The sequence below is a fragment of the Perca fluviatilis genome, chromosome 8, assembly GCF_010015445.1.
Source record: "Perca fluviatilis chromosome 8, GENO_Pfluv_1.0, whole genome shotgun sequence".
Lineage (NCBI taxonomy): Eukaryota > Metazoa > Chordata > Actinopteri > Perciformes > Percidae > Perca > Perca fluviatilis.
In genome coordinates this window covers 31,641,454-31,660,993 of record NC_053119.1, presented here as the reverse complement: position 1 = coordinate 31,660,993, position 19,540 = coordinate 31,641,454, and the positions used below count along the sequence as shown (strand labels likewise).

At 41.7% G+C, this 19,540-nt stretch overlaps 1 protein-coding gene across 1 annotated transcript in view; it reads right to left on the bottom strand.

Moving 5' to 3' along the window:
* LOC120564288 (UPF0606 protein KIAA1549L-like) overlaps positions 1 to 19,540 on the bottom strand; it is a 141,179-nt gene that overhangs the window by 21,166 nt on the left and 100,473 nt on the right. Inside the window, exons 9-12 of the mRNA XM_039809145.1 lie at positions 14,943 to 15,075; positions 12,096 to 12,328; positions 11,677 to 11,845; positions 9,894 to 9,991 (exon numbers count right to left, since the gene is read on the bottom strand). Coding sequence (XP_039665079.1) covers positions 9,894 to 9,991; positions 11,677 to 11,845; positions 12,096 to 12,328; positions 14,943 to 15,075 — 633 coding nt within the window. The remainder of the gene's footprint in view (positions 1 to 9,893; positions 9,992 to 11,676; positions 11,846 to 12,095; positions 12,329 to 14,942; positions 15,076 to 19,540) is intronic.

The following is a 19,540-nucleotide window of genomic DNA, read 5'->3' as shown; positions in this document are numbered from 1 at the left end:
CGGGCCGCAGCGAAAGAATAAATAACTTACATTATTCCTGTTTTATTCATTATCTGAGTCTGAACAATGTTTTATTTTGAAAAATGACCTGATTCCCTCTGATACATCTGTCTATGACTCACTCTTGACGCTTGTCTCGGTCACGTGATACGTTGCCTCTAAAATTAAACCCACAAGCTAGCAAAATGAGTAAAAACAAACGTTTTTGGAAATTTTCTGTGCGAATGGGAAAAGGCCCAGTGAGGAGACAGAAGAAGAGCCTACGACTTCCAAGAAAAAGAAAGCTGCATTTAACAGACAATACCAGGAGTCCTACTTAAAATATGGATTTATCGCGACAGGTGATACGCTCTGCATAATATGCGGCGACCGGCTCTCTAATGAGGCAATGAAGCCTTCAAAACTGCTTTGCCACTTGGAAACCAAGCATCCTGCATTAAAAGACAAGCCTTCGGAGTATTTTGAAAGAAAAAAGCATGAACAAGAAGGACAGAAGCTATTACTGAGGGCCATCACATCAACAAATGCGAGTGCACTGAGAGCACCATACTTGGTGGCTAATCGCATTGCTATGGCTAAGAAGCCATTCACCATTGGTGAAGAATTGATCGTGCCCGCCACTAAAGACATTTGCCGTGAACTTCTAGGAGAGGCTACGGTTAAAAAGATAGCACAGGTGCCTCTTTCGGCTAGCACCATCACTCGGCGCATTGAGGAAATAGCAGAGGACATTGAGACACAATTGTTGGAGACCTGAAAAGAGAACCTTCCTGCAGTCAGTTATCGAACGACTCTGACGTGCTGACGTGTACGGTAAGCGTATTGTCACTTCCGGTGTTCCAGTGTTCCCGTGTTACAAACGCTAGTTTGCTGCTCCAGCAAAAACTTACTCAACTCTGCTTTATTGTTTAAATTAGCGGCTATTTGCCTGGATTGCATTTGAATTACAATTGTTCTACTCAAGCACTTATACTTCGCTTCCCTTACAGCGACTGCCTCGCTGATCTTACAGTTGTGAAAACGCTGTTAGCTACTTTAGCAATGGCTAATTCCTCTCCCTCTCCTGCTCTCTCTTGATCTGTGTCAAATGTTTAGCTATTCCTCTCCCTCCTTTAGTGATAACGATACATGTAATAAATGTAATATATTCGCTACTCTGGAGGCACGGCTCCTCATCATGGAATCAGAATCATATGCTTCCGTAGCTAGCCAGCGCCACGTAGCTGAAGCGGGCCAACATACTGTAGCTTCTGTAGCTTCTGCTAGCTGTCCCCCGGCAGACCCCGAGCAGCAGGGCGAGTGGGTGACTGTCCGAGGGAAGCGTAGCGTTAGATCTAAACCAGGGAGTGCACATATGACGGTCTAAACCGGAGCATCTTCGCCTCTCTAACAGTTTCTCCCTACTCAGTGATACACCCACTGAGAAGCCAATTCTGGTTATTGGGAGCTCCATACTGCGACATGTGAAGCCGGCGGCCCCAGCGGCTGCGGTCATATGTGTCCCCGGGGCTAGAGCGATATAGAATCCCATCTAAAGCTGCTGGCTAAAAAGAACTGTAAATACAGTAAGATCATACTTCACGTAAATGGTCGTAAATCGGAGATCACTAAAATTAATGTTGAGTCACTTTGTGCATACGCAAAGACAATGTCGGACTCAGTAGTTTTCTCTGGACCCCTGCCAAACCTGACCAGTGATGAAATGTACAGCCGTGCGTCATCCTTCCACCGCTGGTTGTCAGGGTGGTGCCCAGCTAATGATGTGGGCTATGTGAATAACTGGAGTGCGTTCTGGGGAAAGCCTGGTCTGATTAGGAGAGACGGCATTCATCCCACCTGGGACGGAGCCGCTCTCATATCAAAAAATCTGACCGAGTCCATTATCGGTCATAAACCATGACAACCCAAGTTTGATATTAGTAATCAGAGGTGCAGTGCAATGCGTCCCTCTGTGCTTCCGTTGGAGCAGTCGCCAACTCATAGTCTAATAAGCACGGTGTCTGTCCCCCGGCTCAGATCGGTTAAATCAAAGGTAAACAAAAGATGCGCTATACTTAACAACCTAATCAGAATTAAAACGACTGCAACGATAGAACAAAATAGGAAAATTAGATGTGGACTATTAAATATTAGGTCTTCTAAAGCAGTATTGGTAAACGATTTGATATCAGATAATAAAATTGATTTATTTTGTCTTACTGAAACATGGCTAGGCCATGAAAAATATGTCAGTCTAAATGAAGCCACTCCTCCCAGTCATATTAATACTCAAATTCAACTCATTATTGAGTTAGATTCAATCGGTTTCAGTTAGTGTGTGCACAAGGCGACGCACTGTTTTAACCACACCCTCGACCTTGTGCTGGCATATGGTACTGAAATTGAGGATTTAATAATATTTCCACAGAATTCGGTATTATCAGATCATTCTTTAATTACTTTCAAATTCTTACTACCTGACTATACTAAATTAGATAAAAGCATTTGACTCTATGTCATGCATTAACATAACAGAGGACCTTTATGTTAACCTCATAACTGTTAACCTCAGTTAGACGGTGCTACGAACTGCCTACGGACGACTTTAGACTCTGTTGCTCCCCTCAAGAAGAAGATGATGAAGCAAAGGAAACTAGCACCTTGGTATAACTCCCAAACTCGCAAATTAAAACAAATCTCGCGAAACCTCGAAAGTAAATGGCGTTCCACCAAAGTGGAAGAATCTCGTTTGGATTGGCAAGAAAGTCTCAAAACCTATAGGAAGACCCTAAGAAAGGCCAGATCAGACTATTACTCATCACTAATAGAAGAAAATAAGAACAACCCAAGGTTTCTTTTCAGCACTGTAGCCAGGCTGACAGATAGTCACAGCTCTACTGAGCCATCTATTCCTCTAGCTCTGAGTAGTGATGACTTCATGAGCTTCTTTAATGATAAAATTATAACAATTAGCGATAAAATCTATTACCTTTTGCCCTCAACTTCTAACGGTTCACCTTTAAACGCAGGACCGCTAGAAAGAACGACTATTCCCGACATATACTTAGACTGCTTTTATCCTATAGACCTTCAACAATTAATGTTAAAGATATCCTCCGCTAAGCCATCTACCTGTCTCTTAGACCCCATCCCAACGAGACTACTCAAAGAAGCATTACCCGTGGTTAACACTTCATTACTAGATATGATCAATATGTCCTTATTAACAGGTTATGTACCGCAGTCATTTAAAATAGCTGTGATAAAACCTCTTCTGAAAAAAACCACTCTCGATCCTGAGGTCTTAGCAAACTATAGACCTATATCTAACCTTCCCTTTCTATCCAAGATCCTTGAGAAGGTATTTGCTAATCAGTTATGTGATTTTCTACATAGCAATAGTTTATTTGATGACTTTCAATCAGGATTTAGAAAGAATCATAAGCACAGAGACGGCACTGGTGAAAAATACTAACGACCTTCTAACTGCTGCAGACAAAGGACTTGTCTCCATTCTTGTTTTACTAGATGTTAGTGCTGCATTTGACACTATTGACCATACAATCCTGTTACAGAGACTGGAACATTTAGTTGGCATTAAAGGAATCGCTCTAATCGCTGGTTTAAGTCCTATTTCTTTGATCAATCTCAATTTGTTAATGTTAATGATAAATTCTCCAAGTACGCTAAAGTTAGCCATGGCGTTCCACAAGGCTCAGTGCTTGGACCAATTCTATTCTCCTTATATATGCTTCCTCTTGGTAATATTATTAGGAAACACTCAATTAACTTTCACTGCTATGCGGATGACACCCAATTATACTTGTCAATCAAACCAGACGAAACCAGTCAGCTAGCTAAACCTGGATGACCTATAATTTTCTGATGTTAAACTCTAACAAAACTGAAGTTATTGTGCTGCCATCGAAACAAGAAGGGTATAACTTGAGCATTGTCCAATTGGCTCGAAACGTTTCCGGATTCATAAGTGTCCAACCCTGAGGACATATAAAGGCCGATATTTACTCAAAGTCATAGCGCCCCTAGTGGCAATAGGAAATAGGCCTAAAAGTCAAGGTGCTATACTTTAACAAACTTCTCCTACAGATTTCATCAGATCGACTTCAAATTCTAAAGACCTTTTAAAGATGAAAAGTTATTAAAAGCAAAACTTTTCATCCAACGGTGTGGGCATGGCGACCATTTTGAGCATTTATCAATGAACGAAGAAGTTGTTGTAACTTTAGTGTACATTGTCCAATTTGGCCGAAATTTCTCACGATTGACAAGGGTCCAGGCCTGAGGACATTCAAAAATTTACTTTTGATCATAGCGCCCCCCGCTGGCAACAGGAAATCAGCCTTATATGACAAACATCATCCAATTTACATGAAACTTATGTGTGGTCTACATGTGATACTGAGCCGCCTCCTATACTTTAACCACGCCCACTTACGCAGGCCACGCCCCCTTTCATAACATTTGAACCGATTAAGGTAGACCCTTGTGTGAGCTATCACTGAACCCAGCAGAGAGTTCCTTCCTCATTGCTGATAGTTTGGCCCGCCCCCTATGCTTATACCATGCCCCTTTCATAACTGGTGACCTGTTTAAGGTAGAATCTTATGTGAGGTATCAATGTACTTAGCAGAGACTTCTATTTTTATTGGTAAAGGTTTGCCCTGAGCCCTATGCTTTGGCCACGCCCCCTCTCACAGCTAATGAACTGTATGACGTAGAGTCTTGTGTGAGGTATCATTGAACTCAGCAGGGAGTTCCCTTTTCATTGCTGACGATTTGCAGTGTCTGAATGTTCGGTCGCAAGGAGTGAGGTCCGCTAGTAACCCCGACGCGCGCAGAGGCGTGAGGGCCCGTCCAACGCTGCTTGCAGCTTTAATTAGGGCCCGAGCGCCGACAGCGGCGAAGGCTCTATTGAAACTGAAGGAATTATTAGGGCCCGAGCGCCGACAGCGGCGAAGGCCCTATTGAAACTGAAGGAATTATTAGGGCCCGAGCCCCGACAGCGACGAAGGCCCTACTGAAACTGAAGGAATTATTAGGGCCCGAGCGCCGAAGGCCCTATTGAAACTGAAGGAATTATTGTTTCTATTCTATTATTTTTCCCGTCAAATGAATTGGCTTTTTGAGGGGCTTATCATATTCAAAAACTCACCAAATTTGGTGGTCACATCAAGTCTGGTGAAAGTTTACGTATTTTAAGGGTGTCGCAAATAGCCGCACAAAAATGGCTCGCTAGCGCCCCCTAGAAAGTTAAAGAAATTGAGCCCCTGCAGTGCATTTAAAGTAGACTCACAAAACTTGGTAGACATATGTAACATGTCAAGATGTACAGAAAACTTAATTGCAGCCATACCCTAAACCAAACAGGAAGTCCGCCATTTTGATTTCAAAGTTCGAAATTAGTGCGATTTTGGCCATTTCCACATGTCATACTTTAACGTACTCCTCCTAGAGATTTCATCCGATCAACTTCAAATTCGGTGTTTACCATCTTAAGATATTATCGATGAAAAGTTGTTAAAAGTAAAACTTTTCGTCATAGGGCGTGGCCGTGGCGGGGCGGCCATTTTGTGTGTTTCGCCGCTGAAACAGGAAGTGTCCGATTACCTCGAAACTTTTCAGGATTCATAAGAGTCCAACCCTGAGGACAAATAATGGCCGATATTTACTTAAAGTCATAGCGCCCCCTAGCGGCAACAGGAAGTAGGCCTAAAAGTCAATGTGCTATACTTTATTGAACTCCTCCTAGAGATTTCATCCAATGGACTTCAAACTTGGTCTGTACCATCCCAACACCTTAAAGATGAAAAGTTATTAAAATAAAAACTTTTCGTCAGATGTTGTGGGCGTGGCGTGGGGACCATTTTGAGTGTTTAGCGATCCAATCCAATCCAATCCAACTTCATTTGTTAAGCGCTTTAAAACAACCAAAGTTGAACAAAGTGCTGTACAGAAAAATAAATCAAACATCATAAATAAAATACATAACAATATAACATGAATACAAAATATTAGTTGCACTATGAAAACCAAGCAAACCAAATAATTAAAAGAAGTACATCAAGTCAACATCACACTAGGTGTCAAAGGCCACAGAGAAGAGATGGGTTTTAAGACGGGATTTAAAAACAGAAGAGGCCTGTTTAACGTGCAGAGGCAGATCATTCCATAATTTAGGGGCCGCCACAGCAAAGGCACGGTCTCCTCTGAGCTTCCGCTTAGTTCTAGGCACACTCAGGAGCAGCAGATATAAGGGAATAGAAGCTCCGAGAGGTAGGGCGGGGCAAGACCATTCAAGGCTTTAAAAGCGAATAAAATTAAAGCTGCGAGCAGCGATGGACGGGCCCTCGCGCCTCTGCGCGCGACGGGGTTACCGGCGGACGCCGCTCCTTGCGACCGTGCATTCGCGCGGCACTCAGACGCCGCAAATCGTCAACAATGAAAAGGGAACTCCCTGCCGAGTTCAACGATAGCTCACACAAGACTCTACGTCATATGGTTCATTAGCTGTGAAAAGGGGCGTGGCAAAAGCGTAGGGGGCGGCTCAAACCATCACCAATTTAAAAAGGAAGTCTGTACTGAGTTCAATGATACCTCACATAAGACTCTACCTTAAACGGGTCAAAAGTTATGAAAGGGGGCGTGGCTTAACCATAGGGGGCGGGTCAAACCATCACCAATGAATAAGGAAGTCTGTGCTGAGTTCAATGATATCTCACACAAGGGTCTACATGAAATGGGTCATTAGTTATAAAAGGGGGCGTGGCTAAAGCATAGGGGGTGGGCCAAACCATCACCAATGAAGAAGGAACTCTCTGCTGAGTTCATTGATACCTCACACAAGGGTCAACCTTAAATGGTTCAAATGTTATGAAAGGGGGCGTGGCTTAAGCTTTGGGGGGCGGGGTCAAACCATCACCAATTAAAAAGGAAGTCTGTGTTGAGTTCAATGATACCTCACACAAGGGTCTGCATCAAACGGGTCATTAGTTATAAAAGGGGGCGTGGCTAAAGCTTAGGGGGCGGGCCAAACCATCACCAATGAAGAATGAAGTCTCTGTTGAGTTCAATGACACCTCACACAAGACTACCTTAAACGGTTCAAATGTTATGAAAGGGGGCGGGGCCTGAATAAGTGGGTGTGGTCATATTATAGGGGGCGGATCAGTATCACATTCTGAGTTTCATGTAAATCGGATGATGTTTGTCATATAAGGCAGATTTCCTGATGCCAGCGGGGGGCGTTATGACCAAAAGTCAATTTTGGCCTGTAGGTGTCCTCAGGCCTGGACCCTTGTCAATTGTGAGAAATTTCGGGCAGATACGACAACATACACTCAAGTTACAACAACTTCTTTGTTCATCGCTAAACACTCAAAATGGCCGCCACGCCACGCCCACACCGTCTGACGAAAAGTTTTTCTTTTAATAACTTTTCATTGTTAAGGTGTTGGGACGGTACAGACCAAGTTTGAAGTCCATCGGATGAAATCTCTAGGAGGAGTTCGTTAAAGTATAGCACCTTGACTTTTAGGCCTACTTCCTGTTGCTACTGGGTGGCGCTATGACTTTAAGTAAATATCTGCCGTTATTTGTCCTCAGGGTTGGACTCTTATGAATCGTGAAAAGTTTCGAGGTAATCGAACAAAGTACACTCGAGTTACACCCACTTCCTGTTTCGGCGGCGAAACGCACAAAATGGCCGCCCTGCCACGGCCACGCCCTATGACGAAAAGTTTTTCTTTTAACAACTTTTCATCGTTAATGTCTTAAGATGGCACAGACCGAGTTTGAAGTTGATCAGATGAAATCTCTAGGAGGAGTTTGTTAAAATACGACATGTGGAAATGGCCAAAATCGCACTAATTTCGAACTTTGAAATCAAAATGGCGGACTTCCTGTTGGGTTTAGGGTATGGCTCTAATGAAGTTTCGTGAGTCTACGTTAAACGCACTGTAGGGGCTCAATTTTCTTAACTTTCTAGGGGGCGCTAGTGAGCCATTTTTGTGCGCCTATTCCCGAAACCCTTAAAATACATACATTTTCACCAGACTTGATGCGACCGCCAAATTTGGTGAGTTTTTGAATATGTTAAGCCCCTCAAAAAGGCAATTCATTTGACGGAAAAGAAAGAAAGAAAGAAAGAAAGAAAGAAAGAAAGAAAGAAAGAAAGAAAGAAAGAAAGAAAGAAAGAATAATTCCTTCAGTTTCAATAGGGCCTTCACCGCTGTCGGCGCTCGGGCCCTAATAATTTAAAAATGGATCCTAAATTGAATAGGCAGCCAGTGGAGTGAGGCTAAGATGGGGGAAATGTGCTCATATTTGCGTGTGCCAGTTAAAAGACGTGCAGCAGCATTCTGTACCATCTGTAGACGGGCGATGGAGGACCCACTTACCCCCACATAAAGTGCATTACAGTAATCCAGCCGAGTGGTAACAAAGGCGTGGATTACCGTTTCAAAATTTTGTCTTGACAGTATTGGCTTTATTTTGGCCAGCTGCCTCAAGTGGAAAAAGCTTGATCTGACAACAGCCTTGATCTAGGTTTTTAATGCTAGGTTTAATATACCGTCCCAAGGAACCCAGATCTACAGGGGGGTCCCAGTGGTACCACCAAAAACCATCACCTCCGTCTTATCATCATTAAAATTTAATTAGCGATGAACAAAGAAATTGTTGTAACTTGAGTGTACGTTGTCATATCTGCCCGAAATTTCTCATGCTTGACAAGGGTCCAGGGGCCAAAATTGACTTTTGTTCATAGCGCCCCACATTGTCCAATTGGCTCAAAACGTTTCATGATTCATAAAACTCTAACTCTGAGTGTACGTTGACACATCTGCCCGAAATTTCTCACGATTGACAAAGGTCCAGGCTTGAGGACATCTACAGACCAAAATTGACTTTTGGTCATAGCGCCCCCCCGCTGGCAACAGGAAATCCGCCTTATATGACATTATGTGTGGTCTACATGTGATACTGAGCCGCCTCCTATACTTTAACCACGCCCACTTATTCAAGCCAAAACAAAGCAAAGTAGCCACGCTTTGCTTTTTTGATAACTCTGCAAACCCTTGGTGTTCTCTCAATAAGCTTCATGAGGTAGTCACCTGAAATTGTTTTCACTTCAAAGGTGTGCCTTGTCAGGGTTAATTAGTGGAAGTTTTTTCCTTATTAATAAAAAAAGCAAAGGGTGGCTACTTTGAAGAATCTAAAATATAAGACGTTTTCAGTTATTTCACACTTTTTTGTTAAGTACATAATTCCATATGTGTTCATTCATAGTTTTGATGCCTTCAGTGAGAATCTACAATGTAAATAGTTCTGAAAATAAAAAGGAAACGCATTGAATGAGAAGGTGTGTCCAAACTTTTGGCCTGTACTGTATAAAAACAAAGGGTACTTTGTACTGTTAACTCCTCCTGGGAATAAATAAACAGGCAAACTATGTAAATTCTCTGAAACATAGCAGAGCGGCGCCTCTCATTAAAGTGGTGAGGCCGCTTCAATATTAAGCATAGTGTCGTGAAAAGTCCACTACCTGGACTACACTGTATGAGGGAAGTTCCTGAGGCAAGTGAAATGAGATGTGAGACTCTGAAAATATTAAATATGAAGATTGGCACGGAGGAGCCTCTGGAAGCATGTCTACTCTACTAATGCCCCCCAACATTTTTTTTTAATCTTAACAGCACAGTGGATGTTTTGCTACCTGGTAGAGCATTTACCTCTATAGCATTTAGTCTATATATTATCCTTTACAGAGGGTGCAGTGTGTTCCTTGTGTTTATTTGTTTCGATAAATTTACATTTATTTATTTATATATTTAATTAATTAATTTTCTCATCCGAGTGTCTTTTGTTGTCTATATTTGTGTGAGTGTGTGTGGTACCGTCGTAATGAGGTCCCAGGTGGTGGTCCTGGTCTTGAGGGAATCAGTGGCGGGGGACACCCGATACCCATATCAGGAAGCTGGGTGAACCGAAAACCCTGCAGAAGCCACAAATGTCACATATTTAACTAGCATCTGGACTCTACAAAGTACAAAATGCCACAATGGTGTACGGAACAACAAACAAATCTTGATGGATAAAAAGGGCTACAAAATCGGATGGATGTCTGATCAGAGCAAAACAGAAGATAAATACAAATTCAAGCTGCATTAGTCTCTTTAATCTCTTTAAAGCTTCTCCCTTGCAGATCAGCTGTTGACAATTCATATACTGAGAGCACTAACGGCAGCTTTTCTGTCCAACCTCTGTACAAGTATGTGTGGAAACATTTTAAAGGATCTAGTGATGATATAATAATTTGAGGATGTTGGTTGTATGAAATGTTGTGTTGCGTGGCCCTATCTACAAATAAAAATTAAATGTGTGCAAAAATGTATATACCTGCATATGCAGATGAACCAACATATGATGATATGATGGGCTCAAACTGATTTAGGTACATTTTCCTACTATATATATACTGTGTGTGTGTGTGTGTGTGTGTGTGTGTGTGTGTGTGTGTGTGTGTGTGTGTGTGTGTGTGTGTGTGTGTTTGTGTATGTTTGTGTGTATGCTTCATAACTAGTAAGTAGCATGCACTGGGTCCTGTTGTGACTACTGTACACCACTGCGCTTCCTTGGGTCCTGAGCAATACACCTGAGCATGACTTAGTTTCATCACACATCCAACTCACGGCAACTCACGATCAGAAACACCGGTAAAATACATTCGAAGTGAATAAGAGTTTGGTTGTAATTGTAGTACTGGTGCATTGAAGTTGACTTGGGAAGTTGGAATTTCCCAGTCCCAGTCGGAAATGTCAACTGGAACCCCCCTGTCGGATTTCCGATTTCGAAAGTCGGGAGAACCTCACCAATCCCTACATCACAATCCAAAATGGCTGCTCCAAGCATGAACAGTAGTGAAATTGAAGTTGTTCTGAGTTGTATAAATATACTGTTTTTTCAGCACCTCTCTCTCATTTGTCTCTCATTAAATCAGTCATACACACAGTACTGTTCATCTTCTATCTGTGGACATGTTGCTACGGTGTTTGTACCTTTTAATTTTAAAATAGGCATATTAGTAGCTTGCTTTGACATAACCACCGTGCTATGAAGTAGCTTTAACCCACTGTGGAAAACATGTTCAACTCCACAGAGCCCTGTAGCCCCCGCTTCTGCATACAGCTAGTTGCTTGTTTATTCAAAGTTGATTAATATTGAACATGTTGCGTGTCCAAATTGCACCAAATTCCACAATACAAGTTCTTAGGTAAAGTAGAGTGGATGAACAGTTTGCGAGATATGTGAAGGACAAACAGAAAGATAGAGATTCCTTGGATTATAGTTAGAGGCTAAGGTTCATATTAGAAGCCACAGGGTAGGGCAATCAACTAGCCTGCAAGAATGCATCTCTGGAGAAACGCTAATAGCTAGGATCTGTATCTGGTTTACTGTCGGGTTTTGAGGTTTGTGTAAGTTCATTTTCTATGGTAGGCCTAATTCTCGCAACATTTCTTCACTCATTGGGCATATTAGTCAGGATATGACAATGCACCTGCTGGTATCCTAATTATTACATTTCATGTAAACAAAGCATCTGTTGTTGAAATTAAGGACTTTTTTTTTTTTTTATATAATTTGGGTAATTTGGCCCTTAAAAGTCCTTCTATTGCTTACCGGTTTGGGCAGGCTACACTGATGCATGTCCTCGTAGCCTGCACTCCTCTGCCTGCCTCCACAGGGATGGTTCATGGTCCCTGGGGCACTGGTCACCCCGTCACTGTAGTGGCTGGTGTGGGATGGGTTGTAGGCTCTGTGGGCATGATGGTGGTGATGGTAGTGGCTCCTGATGAGACGTTAACAAAAACGTTAACAAAAAAGAAAAAGTCAACAGATGCACACCTTCTCTTTTTAGTTTGTCTCTAGTGTACTATATAAAATCAAGCAGACATGTTCAGAAAATCTACTCTACAACTTGTGGTGGGATGTACACTCTTAAACAAATTGTGTATCATGGTAACTCTCTCTATCCTTTCCACAATACTGTAAATCAGGCATGCTAAGAAATAACTAATCTGTGAAAATTATAAATTTACTTGGTTGGAGGAGAAGGGGGGGCGTGGTCCGGAGGTGCCAGGCTGAAGGCGTTGCCCAGCAACATATGCATCTGCGTGCGGACCTCATCAATGGAAGGCTGAGAGCTGAGTGTGGAGGAGTCGGAGCCACAATGAGCTTTCACCCCAAGGCTGCCGTTCACGGTGACACCTCCGTAACCCAAAGAGCTCATCAGACGGTCCACATTGGTCTCCTCAAACGGTTCTGGTTCGCCCTGCAGAGCACACACACTGTCAGCAAGACGGGTGCATTCATCAACTTAGCCATTAAGGGATGAGGACATCGAAATAACACGTGTTTCTGACAAATCAAGTCTCCATCTCTACCCACCTACTGTATGAACGTAAGAACACATGCCCTCTGGAATATATGAACAATTTTGGTATTAAAAAGTACAGAGATGGGAAGTAACGAAGTACAAATACTTCATTACTGTACTTAAGTAGATTTTTCGGATATTTCTACTTTACTATTTTTTTTTTGTGGCGACTTTTTACTTTTACTCCTTACATTTTAACACGAATATCGGTACTTTCTACTCCTTACATTTTAAAAATTGGCTCGTTACTTTAGTTTTGTACAAGAGGGCGTGATAATGTCGGAGAATAGCGGACCACCGCCTCACCCCGACCGGTAGCGTCTGCCACAGAAAAAAGTGAGAAAAAAAGAAAGAACTGCTGTCCGGAGGATAATCAGTTGAGATCGTGTGTGTCCTTGAGAACTCTAAGTCGTATAACTTATGTTGTCAGTTCATTTAAGCCTGTTGTTGTATTGTTCTATAGTTCCTGCACAGTTAAAGTAGGTTAGCTAGTGATTTAGTTGTTTGTGTTCTTCACCTGTTAGCTAGGTTTCACGTTGCTTGTAAAGCATCAAAAGAGAGAAGTTGTCTCTGTCCGTGTTTTACAGACACACCTGGGGGGGAGGGGGGGTGCGAAGTTGGAAACCAGCATCAGCTTTAAATACGGTCCTAATCTAGTCCTCACTAACAAGTTTCAAATAATTTCGCTGGAGTTACCGTTATTATTTTTCATGTGATCAATACCGAATTCAATCTAATTGGATGGGAATATACTGTAGGCTACGTTGCATGTAACGCACCACTACAAGACGACTCGACAGATTCGGCCGCATTCTGCATTCATTTGCGGCAAATAATTGCAGCTTGATGGCGGTAACGTTAGCACTAGTAGTATGGACGGCGACATGATTGAAAATGAAGAAAACAGAGATCCCAGAGATTAGGCAGACAAGCAGCAAGACGTTCCCAATCATCCCTGGCCTTATCTGAGAGAGATGTTTGAGATAGGCTAGGAGGCATCAAGTATGACTCCTGGCCAATGTGCTGTGTAACTCTAAAAGTATGGGGAACTTCTTAATTAATCTATGTTTAGTAATTCATATTGTATCCTTTATTTTCTTTCTATATTTGAGCACACACACATACATGTAGATTCCTTTAAATGTTAAGGGGACGATTAAAAAAGAGAAACTGGATCTGTGAATTCTCACAGAATCACAATTGAATTCATATCTTGCTACTCAGTCAGAATCTTATTAAGCTGGATTCCCAGTCTCTGTCACAATAATCATATATGTGATGTTTGGCAGACATCCATTTAAAACGTAGACAATGGCATATAAAGAACCTGGTTTTTCAAAACCTGGTACATTTCAAAGCCTGTACTTTGTTACTTCTACTTAAGTACGGGAAGTGAGTACTTTTGCCATCTCTGAAAAAGTATTCTCAGTTCATGGAGAAGCTGAAAACAGGCAGCACTCACTAAAGTTAGTGAGTCAAGATAGTATGAAGTAGATAGCCATAGAAAATGCACCACACGTCTGCAGTTTCCCAGACATTTTTCTCTGTCATCATCAGGTTGAATCATCAGACCTTTACCCTCTATGGAGCAGGTTCTCTTGCAATATTACTACATCAGTACATCAGTTACAACAATAATAATAATAATTAATATACACTTAGTGACCAGTTTATTAGGTGTTGATTCAACTGTATCATCATTTTGGTGGATGTAGTTTGTGTTGCTGTTGAACTGGGTGTGTGAGTGCAACGCAATACAGCACCACAAACTACATCCTCCAAAATAACCATACATTTGAATCAGAAACTCTGTTAACATTATAACTTTCATGAAGGTGGTCTTTATTGCAGAACTGTTGTCTCCACTTTACCTATTTTTTCTTCCTTTTTCCAAGTTCTGCTGCCATTAAAATGAAGGAAGTGCATATTCTCTAATCTTTTGTCATTTCCTCTCTTTCTGTATTACTTCCCTTTGTCTTTATCTTTCTTTTTTTTGGTGTAGGTTTATAAAGTTCATTGAAAGGGAATTTGTTAATCTTCAATGTGTAAGCTCACAGCATCAGAGTTGGAGTAAAGGAGGAAAAGAAAGGACTAATTAATTATTTATTCGTTTGACAAAGTGGCAGAGGTTTACATTGCTACAACTATCATGTGAGCTTTTTGGAAGAAGGATCCATCCACAGTTTCATTATCGCTCTGTATGACTCACCTGGTCAGAGTTTGAACCTCAGCTGCTTTATTACAGTTTCTTACAGGATCCAACTTCAAAATTCTTAAAAGCTATGCATGGTCTTTCCTCTCTGAATTTCTCCTACAGTAAATCCCTCACATTCTCTACTCACTCGATCCTGGTTCAAACTTAAGTGTTATAGAGGTGTTTGCTTCAGCTACAGTCTTTTCCTGTATCTGACATGTTTTTCTAACCTAATTTCTCTTAGTGTTTTCAAATACAACAAATAACATTGACACGTCATTCATCAGAAGATCCATGACTTGTCCAGTTTCTCACATCGTAGCCGTTGTTCCGGATGCCCCTCCTGGATCTTTCTCTCAGCACCAGCAGGTCCATCTCCGTCTCTACTGGGCTTGGGCTGCTCAGAGACTGCCGGCTCCAATAGGTGGGCTCCCGTGGGTGGGAGTACCTGATGGACAGGTGTAAGACAAAACACTCTAAAAAACTGTAAATGAACTGCATTTGTATAGAGCGTTTCCAGTCTTTACCCAAAGCGCTCTACATTCAGACGCTGGTGGCCGAGGCTACCATACGAGGTGCCACCTACGCATCAGATTATTAACATTAACACACATTTGTGCCGAAGGACATTTCAGCATTTAGACTGCAGTCTGCAGTATTGTATATCTGGGTATCTTATTCCCTCCCAATTAAAAGACCTAGTTAAAGTTAACTTGGATCCATTATTGAATAAAATATCTTGTGATGTTAATAGATGGGTGACATTCAATCTCTCAATAGCAGGGAAGGTCAATGTTATTGTGATATCTTCAGATATCCATTAATAATGCAGACACTTCCGTCGAGCTAGCTTTATTGCAGGCAACAGTTTGGTAACGTTACAACATGACCTACATGACGTATTTACTCTACGGTCTACTGCCGCTCCCCGCTCTGTGTAAACTCCTTATAACCAATACAATGGAGTCCCCTACTGGTCGTAGGATGTAATCCTACAGTCACTACATAACAGTTATAAAAATGGATTGTGTTCCCAAGCTGAATTACCTTATCCAATCTCTTTCATTGGAGGTTCCCCTGTCATATTTTAAATGGTTTGACAGGATAACAAAGACATTTATATGGAATGGGAAAAAAAAGGTTACATTTTAATAAATTTACAAAGACCAATTGATAGAGGAGTTTTGGTTCTACCAAATATGTTGTATTATTACTATACTTTGAACTTTTTTTAAAGATTACTTTTTTGGGGCTTTTCCCTTTATTTGTAAGTGGATAGACATGAAAGGGGGAGAGAGATGGGGGATGACTCGCAGCAAAGTGCAGCAGGTTGGATTCAAACCCACGCCGCTGCAGGACTCCACCAACATGGGGCAAACGCTCTTACTGGGTGAGTCCACCACACTATACTTTTAACTTAAGGCATCTGGCCCACTGGTCATTTCCTCCTGAGAGAGCCCCACCCTGGTATTGTGAGCAATCTGTTCTTGCCCCATTATAGCCTTTACAAAGCCTGTCTGTTAAACAGTATGGTGTGGCAAAAACACATCCGATAATCTCTCACTTAAGCGGCCCGGCTCTTTGAACTGGATCCATATCTAAATACTTCATAAAGTGTTTGTCGAAATCCAAAGTTATGTATTGGTAGATCTCACATTTTGGGATTGGTTGGAAAAGGAAAATTGTCACACTGGGAGATCTGTATCTTGGTGGCATATTGAAATCCTATGAGGAAGTGGTAAATCAATTTGGAATCCCAAGGTCTCAATTTCTTTAGATATTTGCAACTTCGTCATCTGTTAGTGGGGATTTTTGGATCCTGTTCTTCAACCTCGAAGGCACTAGAATGTTTAGATAAGGGGAAAGTGGGAAGTGGGGAAAGTACCTGAGCTTTCTGGAGGGCTCCTAAGAAGCTTTGTGCTGGGGAGAGATGTGTATGATGGGCTTATGGTGTTGTCATTTATAGATATGTTTATTTGATTTATGGTTTTTGTCTATTTTGTTACTATTTTGTTGAATGGTCTTGAATATTGTAGTTACTGTGTTATCTTTTCTTGATTCTTGTCTGGGTGGGTGGTGATGATGAAAGGGCGGGATATATGTTCATGTTGCGAATTGTATGTTTTGTTTGTTTAAAAAAATAAAGTAATTGGGGCGGCCTCTGGCTGCAGTGGTGCAGGGTTCAAATCCGACCTGCTTCCCTTTGCTGCATGTCGTTCCACCTCTCTCTCCTCCTTTTATATCTATCCACTGTCTAATAAAGGGAAAAGCCCCAAAAAATAAAAAAAATAAAGAAATTGTAAATCACAAAAATAGAATGTGTGTGTGTGTTGGTCTTGTTCCTGGCTGTGTGGTGTATTTGACCTTCTGCATGACTCTTCTGCAAATATGAGCTACTTTATGAAGGCTGCAATGATGATTGTGTAAACCCTGCCTGTTTCAACTTCAGTGGAAAAAACATGAATCAATCTCTCTTTCTCTTGCTCACTCAGTCGCTCTCTAAGTGGGAACCAAGGTGTTGGCAGGCGGTACTGTGAAATAGATTCCTGCCGGTGCCTATGTACAGTTCCATTATGTTTTACAGTGGACATTTGTAGTTAACTGATTAGTAAAACCTTTTTTTATGCTGCATTTGGCTGATCGTTTAACACCTTTTGTATCGTGCACTAAGTGCTTCTTTCTGCATGTCTTTCTCACTTACTTTCAAAACAGCCTAATTAATTATTTAATTTTAATTTTATAATTTTATTTAATTATTGTAACTTGTATGTATGAGATGTTATACGATATATATACGTAGCATATACACTTTTTGATGTTATCTACTACCAGGGACAGACTGACAATCTGTGCATTCGGGAAAAGTCCAGAACGGCTGTCCAACCGACGGCCATCAGCACAAAAAAAGTCTAATAAAGCGATATTAACAGCCAACAGCAGGGGGCGCTAATATGATCACTTATATGCTACGTGTAAAAAAAAACTGAGGAAGAAGAGTAGGCCTACTAGTCTGGCTATCACCAGAACAAGCTTAATCTTTTAAGATTGAACATTACAGGGCGAAATCAAATTGCCGGCAGATCGGGCTTAGTTTACCCATTCTATAGGCCTACATCAGATGTGAAAATGGCAAGTAGAAAACGTAAGGAGAAAGGTGGATGAGAAAAATTCAAAGAGGGCCAAGTCTCATTTTGATGCAGCAAAATGCAAGAGGTACTGGTAAGTGCCAGGAGTAGGACACATTTGTAATTTGGGGTTTCTGTAGCCAGTGACATTTCATTATTTGTATTTTATTTTCAATGCAGATGTAATGGCATTGTACATTTTTTGTTTTTATTTGAAGGCTGAGGCTTCATTAATAAACACAACCCCAATTAAAGCTTCAAGCAGCGTTTGATGGGCCCTCGCGCCTCTGCGCGCGTCGGGGTTACTGGCAGACACTGCTCCTTGCGACCGTGCATTTGCGCGGCACTCAGACACTGAAAATTGTCTCCAATGAAAAGGGAACTCCCTGCTGAGTTCAATGATACCTCACACAATAATCTACATTCTATAGTTCATTAACTGTGCAAGGGGGTGTGGCCAAAGCATACGGGATGGGGCAAACCTTTACCAATAAGTCTCTGCTGAGTTCATTGATACCTCACATAAGACTCTACCTTAAATGGGTCACCAGTTATGAATGGGGGCGGGCAAAACCATGACTAATGAATAAGGAAGTCTCTGCTGAGTTCACTGATAACTCTCACACAAGACTCTACCTTAGATGGGTCAGCATTTATGAAAGGGGGCATGGCTTGATCATAGGGGGGCGAGCCAAACCATCACCAATGAATAAGGAACTATCTGCTGAGTTCAATGATACCTCACACAAGACTCTACCTTAAACGGTTCAAATGTTATGAAAGGGGGTGTGGCCTGAGAAAGGGGACGTGGTTAAACCGTGCGTTCATGGACATCGGAAAAACGTTTTTCCGAGTGAAAACGTCACCATTCACATAACGTCCTGTGGGAAACTCGGGCTGGATTTTGATACCCGAGTTTCCCAGTTGGTGACGCGTTGTTGACAACTGACGTTTGATGGAGGCGACTTTGGTTCACTGAACATATTTTAATGACAATAAACTGTTTATTGTGGACAAATGCCTCTGCCAAGAAACATACACAGACATAATATGTTTCAAATTATTCATAAATAGGCCCATGTATAAAAAAAAAAAAACATTATCCGTGTCCTTTCCCGTTGGTTGTCCTGCAGATAACACAAACAAACACCTGGCGATGTGCTGTTTGGATGCTCGCATAAGAAAACAGCAGAAAATCTTTTGTTATTGTGGCCTCCATGTTTTCACACACCTGATGCTCTCGGCTACGGCCAACAGTTGGTGGCAGTCATGCAAAAAGTTGTTATGCCAAACACCAATATAACAGAAGAAGAAGAACACGCATCCCGACCATGTGAACGCTGCCAGTCGGAAAAACAACGTAACCAGGGGGGCGGTGCCTGTTATTCCGAGGTGGCATGAACGCAGGCATAGTATAGAGGGCTCCTCAGTATCACATGTAGACCACACATTATAAGTATCATGTAAATTGGATGATGTTTGTCATATAAGGCTGATTTCCTGTTGCCAGCAGGGGGCGCTATGAACAAAAGTCAAAATTTGTCTGTATATGTCCTCAGGCCTGGACTCTTGTTGTGTGAAATTTCAATCAGATATGACAATGTACACTGTAGTTACAGCCACTTTCTCGTCTACGCTAAATACTCAAAATGGCCGCCATGCCCACACCGTTTGACGAAAAGTTTTTCTTTTAATACATTTTAATCTTTAAGGTGTTGAGATGGTACAGACAAAATTTGAAGTCCATTGGATGAAATCTCTAGGAGGAGTTTTAGGCCTACTTCTTGT